The sequence below is a fragment of the Castanea sativa genome, chromosome 3, assembly GCF_040712315.1.
Source record: "Castanea sativa cultivar Marrone di Chiusa Pesio chromosome 3, ASM4071231v1".
Taxonomy (NCBI): Eukaryota; Viridiplantae; Streptophyta; class Magnoliopsida; order Fagales; family Fagaceae; genus Castanea; species Castanea sativa.
In genome coordinates this window covers 14,686,425-14,700,834 of record NC_134015.1, presented here as the reverse complement: position 1 = coordinate 14,700,834, position 14,410 = coordinate 14,686,425, and the positions used below count along the sequence as shown (strand labels likewise).

Genomic DNA, 14,410 nt, shown 5'->3' with positions numbered 1-14,410 from the left:
AATCTAAAAATTTGTGGGATTCAAACTAGGTTTTTTGTTGGAAAAAAATTGTTTTAAAAATTCTATTATTCAAACATAAAGTTTTCTTTTGTAAAAGTATATATAAGTTTTAAAAATCAAATTTTCAAAGCATAATTTAATGATTAACAAATATATATAAATTAATGATCTTAAGAGTGTGTTTAATTGAGTAGAAATGTGAGAGAATTAAAAAAAATAGAAGATAACCAGATTGTTTTCTTGTTTTGCAAAATAGGAAAGTGAAAAAGAATAAAATTAAAAGGGAGAATAAAAAATATGAGATCATGGACGAATATTTTTCTATTTGTTGATGCCTACTTTGGCAAGAAAGCCCAACAATATAGAAGGGAATAAGGAAGAAGAATTAGCTAAGTGAGAAGAAGACCATTAAGCCCGAATGGCAGAAATAATGATCTATGGGCCTATAAATAGTAAAAAAGCTCCAAAGAAAACAAATGGGCCTAAGGGAGCCCAAAGAATGAAGTAGTAAACCCATGAGAATTATAAGAAATAAAAAGCAAACAAAAATGGGCCGGAATAGCCTAAAGAAAGGAATTAGTGAACAAGGTTGGCACAAAATGCCAATAAACCTGAAAATAAAGGATATGGTAATTGGGCCAAGGAAGCCCAAAAGATGTAGCAAAAGCCTATAAGAATGTAAGAATGGAATGGGTCAAAGATGCCTAAATGAATAAAGTGCATCAAGGATGCCCAAATGAATGAAATGGGCCAAGAAAGCCCAAGATGGTATGAGAATTAACCCAACAGAAACATTGTGCAACGTGAATTGAATAAGAGAAAAGTGCATGGCATGCCTTAAAGAGGCCTAGCAAGCACAAGTCAAGTGGTAACATGGTAGAATTAACGAAATGGCGTGGCAGGAGCGCTAGCTGACCCACAAACCATAAGTAAAGAGAGATAAGGGCTGAACTGAAGGAAGAAGGGTCCATACTCAAGTAAGACCCAGCCCAAAGAAGAAACGAAGTGGAAAGAATCAAGACTCAGTAATTCATCCACGCCACAAGAGGTTAAGAATGAGCAGCAGAACGTGCAGCAAAGACTAAACAAACCTCGAGCAATGGCAAACGCATGAATAAAAGACATGCCACGGACTTACATGAAAGTGGAGCACGCATAAGGTTCAGGCACCACCCACTTGTACCCAACCAATACAGGGGCGGTGGACCATGAGTCAGAGGTAAGAAAGGGTATGGTCTGACAATAAGGAAAAAGGGGAAGTCTATTTTCGGATTCTCGATCAAGCTTTTTTGGAGGAAATGTCCTGCTGGGATGACATACTACCCAAAGAGGAAAATATGAGCTATAATCATTATGTGCATACCATAGGAGTTAGTAAGAGAAAATACCAAGCCTTTATTCAGATGGGAATGCCACAAAAAGCAAGAAAACAAAACAAAACTCTTTTATTTGGGAATGGAACATGGCACGGCCAGCACAAGTTAGTGGTAATGGCTGGGCAGCTAACAGACCAGTGAGTGGTCTGGGAAGGACACCCACACTAGGCCAAAAGTAGTTGAAGGGTAAAACAGTAAAACTCTTCACAGTAAGCAGTATAAAGGCCTTAGTTGTGCACAGTGAATGGTAGCAAGAAAAGTAGGAAGAACAATGAAATGCAAGTAGAGAGTACGGAAAAACGAGTGAGAAAAATAATAAGAAATAAAACAACGGAAAATAAGGAAGAAAAGAGGGATTATAGGAATAAGAAAGAAAGTAGAGAAAAACAGAGGGGATGGCAAGAGTGTGATGGGGCATGCACCAATAGGCTACTCTCTTCGCTCCCTTTCAACAGCCTACTCTCTAGCAAGGTTAAAAGGTTTTGAGGATAAGCCATTTAGGCCAATTCTTTCAAAGTAGTCAATTTCCATGGCAAGACTCCCCTGTGAGACTGCCCACATTGAAGAGTGGTTCCCTTCCTAGACTTAAAACCTCCTAAGAAACCAAGTACGACAGACTAATCACTTTTTTTTTTTTAATTAATCAAGCATTAACATTACCTCCTTTTCGTTTATTATTGTCACTAACATATTTCTACCGTACTCATATCATTGTGTTTTCCTTACTAAGAAAGTGGTTTAATCATTGTCTTTTGTTAGCAGTTGATATATTATTCTTATTTTATTATGCCACTCTGTTATAACTTTTTTGTGACAACATCTTCTACCATGGGCATGTGACAAAGATCTCAGCATAGGGGGAGCTAGCTTGCGCACAAACTTGTTTGAGGTGAGTTTCAGTCAAGCCAGTCTCGACTCTCCTACCCCGGAACTACTGGGCCACAACGCGGCAGGAGGCAGTCCAGCTCAGAAGTATAGAAAGGCCCACCACACTAATAAACCACTATTTTTATTTTGTTATATTCTCAAAATAATAGGGGGAGAATATGTCTTAATCAAATGATTTGACAAACATATGATCATTTTTATCTTCTACACCTTTTTTTATATAATTATTTTTATTATCCTACTTATGGAATAAAGCTTAAAGCACGTTTACTACTCAAAAGTGAAAATTCATATAAGATGAAACTTAAAGAGTTCAATCAAAACTATCTTTTCTCACTCTAATTACTTCGTAAGTGAAATAGAAGAATTTTATACACCCTCAAAGAATAGTAAATAAGTGTTCAAAAAGGTTTGAACGTCCTTATTTATGAAGGGGAAAAAAACTATTACCAATACCCATGGTTTTAAAAACCAAATCAGACCAGCCAGTTCAACCAAGAACTGAACTCTTAACTAGTCCTATAAAAACCGTAAAAATCTAGTTGACACTCTATTATGTATTCAGGAAAAATAGATGCTTTGCTTAGTTTTATGATTTACACTCTTATTTTATCATCATATTAGATGAATATGAATTAGAAAACTTTTAAATTAAGGAGTCTTGCGAGGTTTATATCCTTTGAACCAATTTTTTTGTAAATAAAACATTACTCAGCATAAATGAAAAAAAAAAAAGAAAAAGACTTCTAAGTTGAGCTCTATAGAGAAAATTGAAAATTTAGAAAAATCATTTAAAAAAAAAAAACCCTAGCCATATATCCCAACGAAATTTGGGTCAAAAGCCCATATTTCATTCACCTTGAAATGGTTCACAATAATTCCTCATTTGTAAAACATAAATTATGGGTCGTAGACATATCCTAGCACCACCATTCACCCAAAATCTATACACAAACCCTCATTTATGGGTATTGCCACATTAATACCTGGGTGTTCACTCATCAACTCTAATATTCACCATTCCAAAAACTCCTTTCACTAAAGTTTCTTGATCCACAATAGATAAAGATGCAACTTTATTGATCCACATATTTATTTAAGGTGAGATAAAAAATGATTTTAAGAAAATATACTCTTACTTGCTTTTGTATCACCTTTAAGCAAATAAGTCAAAATCTACAAATTTGTGGATTCAAACAAGGACTTTTTTGTTCAGAATTTTTTTATTTATAAATATGCTATAGTTGAAACATAAAGTTTATTTTTTTATTAGAATTTAGAAGTATATATGATTTTTAAAGATCACATTTTCAAACACACAATTTTACACTTGAGATATGTATAAATTAATGATCTTAAGAGTGTGTTTAGTTGTGTAGAAATGTGAAAGAATAAAAAAGATGAAAATAAAATGGAAGATAGATTGATTGTTTTCTTGTTTTGCAAAATAGAAAAGTGAAAAGAAGAAAAAGAAGAAGATAAAATGGTAAAAAATGAGATCGTGGATGCTTATTTTTCCATTAGACCACTGTTTTCTATCTTCCCAAAATAATAGGATGAAAATATGTCTTAATCAAATGATTTGAATACTTTTATCTCTTTCTATTTAGTTTTTTTTTTGCTTTTAATTTTTTGTCCTACTTATGGAATGAAGCTTAAAACACTCTAGTCACTTACTACTCAAAAGTGGAAATTCATATACAATAAAACTTAAAAGAGTTCAATTGAAACTATTACTTGGGGAGTGAAATGGAAGGATTTTATACACCCTCAAAAATAGTAATAACATTCTTTATATTTTGTCCGTTAATAGAACTAGGTATATGAATTTAAAGGAATATCCTACATTTCAACTAAATAACTAACTTCATCTTCTCAAAAAAAAAAAAAAAATTCTTATTCAAAAAAGAGTACCTAACTTTTACAAAAACAAAAAAGTTGTCCAAAAAAATAAACCCTAAAATAAATTTTAACAAAAAAAGAAGAAGATAAATAATAAATTCCATGGGTTTAGGTTAATGCCAATTAGGTCAAAGACATTTTAAAATTGACCAATTTAATCCCTAAATCTAACATTTTTTTTAGAAACAAACTAACTATCAAACATGCACTACACACTTAATTATATTTTCTTTCCAAACTCAAATACATTACTTAACCCAAAGTACAACCATAAAAAGGATTTTAAAAGTAAGGACTAAGTTAGGTTTTAATAAAACCTAACTTTTTTTTTTCTGAGAAAGAAATAAAACCTAACTTAATCCTTAAAACAATTGAGAAAAATGTTTAATCATCGTAGTATTTACTTGATGGACATTAACCAAAACATCAACTGGAATTATATAAAAAAAAAAAAAAATCCCAAGAGGGCATCAACGAAGCAAGCCCAAGATTCTAAGTAAATCTAGCAGCACAACAATTTTTATTATTTTTGCTACAACTTGTCTATGTGACAAGTTTTATGTGGTGAATTATAAGTTGTGGAAAAAAAATAGTTGGTTTATGTAGCCATATAATTCTACCACTCACAACAAAATTGTAATAAAGTTGTAGAATTAGTTGCGGATTCTTTGATATTATTCGAAGATTCCAAGATGCTTGGATGGGACCCACCACCAAAAATAGCCAATGATGAAAAAGAGTGTATGTACTTGTGTTTTGTGAGTGTGAGCCTTGAGTCTTGACTCCCCATCCAACCCAACTCCGTTACTTTTTTTGAAGCAAAAACCGAAGTCAAGTTTAACACATACTCCAACATTAACAGATCAGAAAAAATATACAATAGCATATAAAACCACCTAAACAAAAGCAAACCTACAAAGAGAAAAAGACACTCAGAGAAATAGCTTTGGTTTTTGGTTTTTATTTGGAAAAAAATCATTTGTGTGGTGAATTGTTGAAGATGGTGAGCAAGACAGAGGAGACCCAGTTGAGCAATCTGGAAACCCAAGTGGACAATGGAGGAGGAGGGGCTTGGGAGTACCTCAGTTTGGTCAGGAAGCTCAAGGTCCGTCGCTCTGACAGGGTTTTGAAGCATGGATTATCGATCCTTAATGACCCCAAAAAGCGATCTAGTCTTGGCCCTGATGGTGAGTCTCGAGCCTTTTTTTTTTTGCTCCTTCCAAATGGGGCCTTTTATGGTTTTAAGGCTGATTTGAATTGGGTCTGGATTAGATTTTGTGTTGGATGGTGCAATTGTTTGATTTCTGTATTTGGGTCTGTTTAGTTTTGCGTTTATTCAATTGGGTTCTGTTTATTTTGCAGTATTTTTTTTAAAATGTTTTTGTTTTAGTGGTTTAGATTTGCTTTGGATTTTGATTGTTTTACTGGTTTTGGTGAATTTGGAAGGTTTATAGAAATGATAGCCAAAAAAAAGAAGTCAAATTGCGAATTTGAATTGTAAGTTTGTAACAAAACAAGACTACCAAAGCGATGATACAAAGTTAGATTGCCAATAGGTGACCATTGATCCAAGCCCTGGAGATTGTTACAAAATTTCTATTTTTTCTTAAGTAACTTACAGTGGTAGAACTTAGTAGTGTAATCCTGTTAAGGTGCAAATCAGTGAGCCAATAGAACTCCAATGCCAATTACAATTATGCGATGGTGTAATCTGCATAAATTGATTTGAACCCTGGTTTTTCTTATAAAAGAGATCAATTAATGCCACTGAGTTACAAGGCTCTTGGCTGAATTACATTATTTAATAACGCTCGAATATTTTTTCATCCACTTTGTTTGATGAGTGCCGCAATGACTATAAAGAAGAAGGAAGATGGGATTGCTGTGTCCAAGGTGCTATAATATAGATTAAAATACTTGCCAATGCGTTGATTGTGATGCTACAGATATGGACCTTTCATTTTTATGTGTTCATTAAGGATCTAATTAGGAGAAAATGTCCTTCCCCCCTCCCCCACCTTCTCTAAGAAACTGTGATGAAAAATTTAACCTTGTTGTATGCATTCTCCAAGTGTAATTTGCAGTCACTTATAGGATTGGGCTCCTTAATTTGTATCAATTTTGTCATCAGCATTGAGAACTGTCATAGATCTCTTTATCATGCTGAAAAGCACAGGGTGATATATGTATGGTGTGCAGAACAATTTGTATGATATACTAGTCAAGCTCTCAAAAGTGCTCATATGCAGTTTGAGTGTCAATTTATTAATGGGATATAATTATAATTCACTCATTCTTTATAAACTAAAAGGATTTTTTCTTTTGAACTAGGACTCTACTTAAGACTCCTTTTTTATTTTTTGATGCTTTCAAAAAGTTTATTGTGAGGACTATGTATCATCTCTATTAAAGTGAGCTATTGGGGCCCTGAGATTTTTCCTTTGAAGTTGTGTGTCGATTTCTCAGTCTGAGTCATCTGTAATAAAATGCAACAGTGAACTATTGGGGCCTTGGGCCTTTTCCTTCAAAGCTGTGTACCAATCTCTCTTTATTATCATAAGTTAATAATTCATGTGAATATGAAAATTTGTTTAGATGTATATAATATAAGCTAATAAAAGGATAGAATTATAGAACATGCATAGGTCATGGTGCTTCCACGGCCACCACAGGGATATCTTGTCTATGCAGGCAAATAAACAATGGGCGTTGTAACTAAATTTATAGTGAATGAATGAAATTTTTATTTGTGGTCTAATGTTTCTATGATCTGTTTAATCATGTTTTCTGGTGGTAGATTCATGCTGGTGACTGTCCAAGCCATATATAATTGCCAACTCCATTTAAGTAAGGGTCCTCCATTTAATGTACCAAACCTTTGATTAACAACTATGTATTTCTTGATGTAGAATGGACTCTATATGAGCAAGTAGCAGTTGCTGCTATGGACTGCCAAAGTCTTGATGTTGCAAAGGTACAGTCTTGTCTTAATGAATTTTCCTTTCTCAAATTGTATCAAGCTTCCCTATATTATATCATTATAAGCACTCAGTTGAGAATTGCATATATGTGTAAATACACTTTACTTATAGTGTCCTTGCATGTACAAAATGCAAGGTTATGCTATTTTATGCGTCCTGGTTTGAATGCTTCTCACTCGTAGTCTAGTGAAACCCTGGTCTAGAGTGCTTCCATAACATCTAGTGGTCCATCTGTGTGACACTTCCTCCTTTGCTCAGATGAGGCACTAAATTCATTTCATAATACATGTGACCTGTCTTGTAGTTAAGGCCACCTTCCATGTTTTAGTTAGCATAACCTTGCTTCATATTAGTTGGTTACAACATACTGTGCACAGACCTTAGTTGCTAAATTCTGCAACAGAGATTTTGCCATGTTTTTTGTGTTCTTGGGCTTTTTTTTTTTGTGGAAAAAGGGGGGGGGGGGGGGGTTTGCTGTAGAAGTGCATGAGTTTGTAGTAAAATGTCAAACTAATCATTTTTGTAAATTTGTTCTGAAATGCATTGCACTGCACACACTTTTTTTTTCCCCTCTCTCTTGTGGCTTTGCATATTGGTGCCACCCCATGTGACTTTGTCTCTTTGAATGTGCTTTTTTACCATTGGAGGTTCGTTTGCTCATCAGTTCACGTTGGTTTAGGGAAGTGGATGTTAATTAGGCATTACTAGAGACATCTTTTTGTTGGTTAAACATGCCAACTTCATAGCTCCATTTTATTTCCCATAACATGGTAATGGTTGCAGTATAATGGCTCATTAATTTTTGGATATATAATCTTGCAGCTTGCATATCTATGTACTATGCAGCTTTTAGTTAAATCATACCTTATAAAAATAATTATTAAATTCGTTGGAACAAGATGATTTTTTTTATATGGATAGAAATCTCCTAAGGTCTATTTTGATTTGATTTTTTATTTCATTTCATGCACCCTTTAATCATTGCTTGAGCTATGGATCTACTCATTAACTAATGCTAATTTGTTGAATGGACTGTTGGCTTGAATTCTATGTCCAAGTTGATTCTATTTTACTCTTGAATCTTTTACAGGACTGCATAAAGGTTCTACAGAAGAAATTTCCAGAGAGTAAAAGGGTTGGTAAGTTGAAATAACGTATGGCAAACCAAATTTGTGCGCATGCCTGATCAAAGATTCCATATACATCACATGCCTGATTAAAGTTGAACACACATATGTAAAGCTTGTTCTTTTTTTATGACTTGTGATGTATACCATTGTCCATCCTTAGTTACTGGGTATCCATCTCTCAAATGCAAGATATAGATTCTTTTGTGATATTGAAAGGAGTTTTCTACCTTTCTAAATGTGGTGGGCTACTAATTAAAGATGCATCTCAATAAACATGAGTGTGAGCAATATGCCGTAGTTTAGTGAGAGGAATAAATAATGTAAAGATTAGCATGTTAAGCATGTGTGTAAAAATTTTAAATTGTGTGAAATACCTCAAAAAGAAAGTTGTATGAATTAAGTCAGACACATACTTAAACTGGACCCTTTTTCATTGGATTATATACCAAGTATTAGTAAATAATTGGAACAAATTTGTTGTAATTTATGCAGTTGCAAATATTCACACTTTTACCATATTTTACTTTTCAACACTAAGTGGTGGAGTGTTGTTGGGGGGATATCATGGTTATAAGCTTGGTTCCCAGTAACATATGGTGTTACGAACTTGAGTTAAATAAGCAATCTGAAGAGACAATGCATATGGTAATTTAACCCCTCGAAACCCACTCAAGCATGGATTAACATTAACTCAATCACACCCTTCCACGGAAAGTTGGAGGCAGCTGCACCCCTAAAGATATTGTAATAGGACCGGGTATCAAACTTGCCATTCCCTTTGAGACACCAATGAGTAGTGTCACTCCCGCCACCCCTAGGGATCCGGGATTGAATGAATTCAAGGAAAGAGAAGGCAGCCCCTAATTCCCTTTCATGAAAATCCCTATGGAATCTCAAATTCCATATTCTATCGTTACCACCCTCCTGGTAGCATAAAACATTAGAAATGCAAGCTTCCTTGTGATTAGAACACACATACAACTGAGGATAGAGCCTTTTAAGTGAGTTATCTCCAACCCACTTATTATGCCAAAAGAGAATACGAGTGCCATCCCCCACCACTAAGGCCACATGGTTGGAGAAACTCTCCCACCCATCATGAATACCATGCCGTCCTATTTTTCTTGTTCTTTGTTGATATTTGTTTGTTTGTTGCTTTTCCTTGTGTTCACCATCATGAACACCTTGGTAGTGGCTCTCATTTGTTTTCAGTTGATTTAATAATATTCTTATTACCTATCAAAAAAAAAAAAAGATAAAGCCTTCTTATACTTATAATAGCCTTGGAAGGGGGGTGCCCACCCCAAGAAATGGTATAACAAGATGAGCTTCCAAAGATTTTGGGTTTGAGGCTACAAGATATTAATAAACATTATGAATTCCCGTTCTATTCCAGCTGATATGGTCAGAAAATTCTGTACCAGTCACTTAACTGGTACGAATCACCCCCTTGTTTCACCTCGATTTGAATTCCAGTTCAGTTCGGTCCGGTACGGCCTGTTTTGGTGAATTTATGCTGGTATTGATATAAACATAATATTTACCTTTCCAAGTTGAACAAACAAAGAACTCATCCCATCACAGCAGGTAGCCTTCATGCCGCAGGTTGACTGAATGAACCCAGTGCATCATAGAGGTCACCCCCTTTGTCTTCTTCTTTCTTCTTCTTTGTTTCATCCTCGCCTCCTCCTTCAGTTCATTTTTTCTGTTATTCTCCAGTTGTTTGACTTATTTCTTCTTTTGCTATTTTTTTGCTTTGTTTTGTGCTGGCCTTTAGTTTTATGAGCCCAAGCATGTGACTAGTGTTGGAAATGACAAAGGAGAGTTGGAAACTTTAAGAGCGAGAGTTGAAAATGTCAGAATATATTTCCTTTCAATTTTGACCCCCTCCACCATGTGATAATATGACCAAGTGTCAGACTATATCAAGTTCTCTCTTTTCCTTTTTGTCAACACGTGCTTTTTTTTTACCCCATTATTTAGGTACATATTATAATTGTAATATTCTAAAAAATTTAGTTATTATTATTGGGTAGAAATTTGGGTTTGGTATTGATATATTAGTTGAAATATGAACTTTAGTTTTAAGACTCTTTTAACAATTTATATGGATTATGGCCAATAATATATAAAGAAATATATGTATATAAATAAAATATAATAATACAATGGTAAGTGGTAACTCCGAAATGGTACGTAGAAATAGGCAGGTGCAGAAATATTCCATTCCAATGGAAAAAATGAAATGGGTACTGAAATGATATTCATAACTTTGATATTTAGAAGCGGAAAGAGTTGGTTTTAGAACTCTATAAAGATATCCATGTGCCTGTAACTAATCTTCTACAAAAGTTGGTTTTGGTTTGTCCCAGCATGCTATCTACTTTCAAAATAATAGGGTGTTTCTTTTATATCTACTTTAGACAGTTTTAGAGGGAGGATTCTTTGATAGCAATTTGCATTTGTTGCTGAAGATTACAGTCTATGCTGGGTTTACAATGACCGCTTTATTTATTTGAATGTGTGAAGAATTGATATATGTTTGCCTGAGCTAGTTTGGCTCCTATGGTGATGTCAAAACCTTTCTGGACTTGGAGATGATAATATTTTCATTACCTGTTGATATTTGGTGACATAGTATTTATCTTGGCTTAAATCACAGGTAGGCTGGAGGGGATGTTGCTTGAAGCAAAGGGGGCCTGGGCAGAGGCTGAAAAAGCTTACTCAAGCCTCTTAGAGGATAATCCATTAGATCAAGTAATTTCTACAGCTGATTCTTTTTAAAACATTTATTTTTAGTAAGAATTGACCCAATTGTTACTAAGGACAACCAAGGATCATCTTGTTGTTTCATCTTTCTTATGTGAGATTAATAGAATGTTCTTTCCTTAAATAATATTGAAAATATGATAAAGTGTTGAATTATACACTTCCTTTAATTTTATTTTATACAGGTGATACATAAGAGGAGGGTAGCAATGGCAAAGGCACAAGGAAATGTGTCTGTGGCCATTGAATGGCTCAATAAATATCTTGAAATGTGAGACAGATCTGAATTTCCTCTCTCTTTCTCTTATGTGTCTTTAAAATGTAGATGAAAAAGAAAAAACTCATTATGTGTCTAGTTGTCTTTCTTGCTTTTAACAGATTTATGGCTGATCATGATGCCTGGAGAGAACTGGCTGAAATATACGTCTCCTTGCAAATGTGAGACATCTTTCTTCTTCTCCTTTTCCTTCAAATCTTTTCTATTCTGCAGGGAAGTCAAAGCTACCAAATTGCCTTTGTCTGGTGTCTCATAATTTCTCTTTGTTTTTATAACATAGGTACAAGCAAGCAGCATTTTGCTATGAGGAGCTAATATTATCTCAACCCATGGTTCCCCTATTCCACTTAGCTTATGCTGATGTAAGTGGTTTTTCTTTTCTTTAACTGGTCATTAGCTTCTGCTCATAACGATGCTATATTCCCTTTTTGCACCTTGGTTTTCGTGGGATACATAAATCAAAGAAACAGTTAATGCTTTATGAAAAGTTATGGGAAGCACGCTGCTTTCAGTAACCATTCTCCAGTTTTAAGAATAAAACAATTGGTCTGCTTCAGAAAACAAAAAAACCTCTGCTAGGGAACTTATTTTCCACAGTTCTTAAACTTTTAACTTGTTATGATTCAAATCTATCCACCAAGTGGAGAACCAGTTACGCCAATGAGCTGTAGCTTAGATGACACTTTCCCCTCCCTTAATAATGAGTTGGAGGGTAAAAATTGTGTTCAAGACTCAGGCGTGTGCGGAACTTACTGATTAAAAAAGTTCAGAACGAGGTGCTAGAGACTTCAGTGATGCAATATATCATGGCCCCAAATCTAGAAGTGAATAGAATATATTAATCCACATTCTAGAGACCATTGTACAACACTGAACGACATGCTGTATGGAGTTACACCGTTCACAGTTGGCAAATTGTCCAATACCTTCCCAGTTAGCAAATTGTCTAATGCTTTGAATAAATCAAAAACCTCACTGTTCACCACCTTCTAACAGGAACTATTTGTTCCCAGCGTGAACAGTTTGCTTATAGATGATCTTGCTGAATCACTTGTCAAAAAAGAATTATCTTGCTGAATTTCTTTTGTCACTTCTAAAGTCCCAAATTTGAGTCAAATGGGGTATGTGATGATTTGCAGTCCGATATTATTGAAAGCTGTCTTTAACTTGCCACTTTCATGGAATTTCATTTGAGCCATCTTTTAATATTGTGAGTTTCAGCTAATGAAGTTTATTTTAGTTGGATATGATTGGGTACTGGTACTGGAGGCAATTTCTACATCCACTTCCCGTATATGTGTCATATTCTGTCTGAATATGGATGTTCTTGGGTTGGAAAAAATCTGTTGTACAGGGCTGACAAATATCCAAATGTCTCTTCTCTCAGCCTCCAAGGCAAAAAATTGGGATATTTGATGGGATTAAGATCCTCTAGAGTTTTTAGGGTAGCTCCATTATGGAGTTCTTAAATTTTATTTATCCATTTTGAAATGAATGATTGGATTTTACCAAATCATCAATATCTATACAAATGTTGACTATCATTAGTTTAGCATCTATTTAAATTATTACTGACTTGGCAAAAATTAAATCCAATAATTTCACAATGGATGGGTATAAGTTTTAGAGTTCCATGGTGGAGTTATCCTAAGAACTCTAGAGGATCCTAATCCAATGTCCTGTGCTCTGCCTCTGATACTTAAACTACTTGTTGGTTAGGTTCAGTAAAAAAAGAGAAGACCAAATTGGGATTCTATCGAAGTGGTATTCGTCATGCATGCTTGAATAAAGGCCCAAAACTAAGTTTCTCTCTTAACACCTCCCTCTCCCCAAAAACGAAAACCATATGGCTGTAGCATTCATCTTTGGAGTAAGGGAATATTTCAATTTGAAGACCTACTATCATGCTCAAGTTTTGGCAGTTATCCACTTCTTTGTTCCCCTGCTATTAGATGCTTGTACAAATGATAGTTGCCTAGTCAAAGTTATTTTCTCTTGTTTGGTATCAAAGCCTAGTTTGTTGTTCTTGACTCCAGTGCTTGGCTTGTTTAGCTATTATTCTTTGATTCTGTTGGGTTGGTTGAGTGCGTTGGGTTCGTTTGGGGCAGCATATAAGAGGGGGTGTGAAAGAAATAAGTTCCACATTCGTTCTTGGTTGTGGGTTTATGTACTACGCTTAGTCTTTTGGGTTGAATGCTTTAAAATCTTTATAGAAGCCTGAATGCAATGTTTAGTTAAAATATCAAATATTGAATATGACTTCATAAGTTTTGACTATAACCGTTAATCAAACACCTCATCTTTTGCTTCTGTGAACAACAGGTGCTTTATACACTTGGTGGACTAGAAAATCTTCAGAATGCAAAAAAATACTATGCATCCACCATAGATTTGACTGGAGGCAAAAACACCAGAGCACTTTTTGGTATCTGCTTGGTGAGCTCCTTCTCTCTCTCTAAATACATACATTCACACACATGAAAACTGTCATGTAGTTTCTATTTGAAGCCTTGGTTGACTGTTGTATTTTTTTAGATCTAATCAATTTCATGAGTTGCCCATCTTGGTTCACTCTCTTTTCTGTCATTGCTTGACAGTAATCAATTTCTGACTGGATGAACTTTTTACTCCTGTTATCCAGTGTTCTTCTGCCATCGGACAGATTGCCAAAGGACGGAATAAGGACGACAAGGAAAGCCCAGAGCTACAATCTCTGGCAGCAACAGCCTTGGAGAGAGAATACAAGCATAAAGCATCTGACAAGCTTTCTCTGCTTACAGCTGCCCTAAAAGGCTTGAAAGTTTCATCATAACTGCTTAGCCAATTTTCCAAGATTCTTATTATTATTGTCCAACCTTCCAAAACTATAAGTTTCATCAACAATTTTCTGGCCAAATAGCTTAGGATTTGCTAATATTTCAGACCGACTTCATATTAAAAATAAACTCATATATTTGTTTGTGTTTTTCCCCTAAGGTTTTGATTTATTGATGTGATGTATTTTTTAGGATGCCCGGTGGCAAAACTAGGAAGATTATGATAACTTTCCCTCCTACATAAATCAACTCTTTCTATTTTCATTCCCAA

General features: G+C 34.7%; 1 protein-coding gene across 1 annotated transcript; it reads left to right on the top strand.

The window, feature by feature from the left end:
* Positions 1-4,932: 4,932 nt before the first annotated feature.
* On the top strand, positions 4,933-14,410 carry LOC142628197 (uncharacterized). The gene is made up of 9 exons (XM_075802243.1): positions 4,933-5,353; positions 7,076-7,140; positions 8,238-8,286; positions 10,940-11,034; positions 11,232-11,317; positions 11,425-11,484; positions 11,604-11,685; positions 13,646-13,759; positions 13,965-14,410. The coding sequence occupies exons 1-9, from the start codon at positions 5,167-5,169 to the stop codon at positions 14,133-14,135; spliced, it is 909 nt and encodes a 302-aa protein (XP_075658358.1). The 5' UTR covers positions 4,933-5,166; the 3' UTR covers positions 14,136-14,410.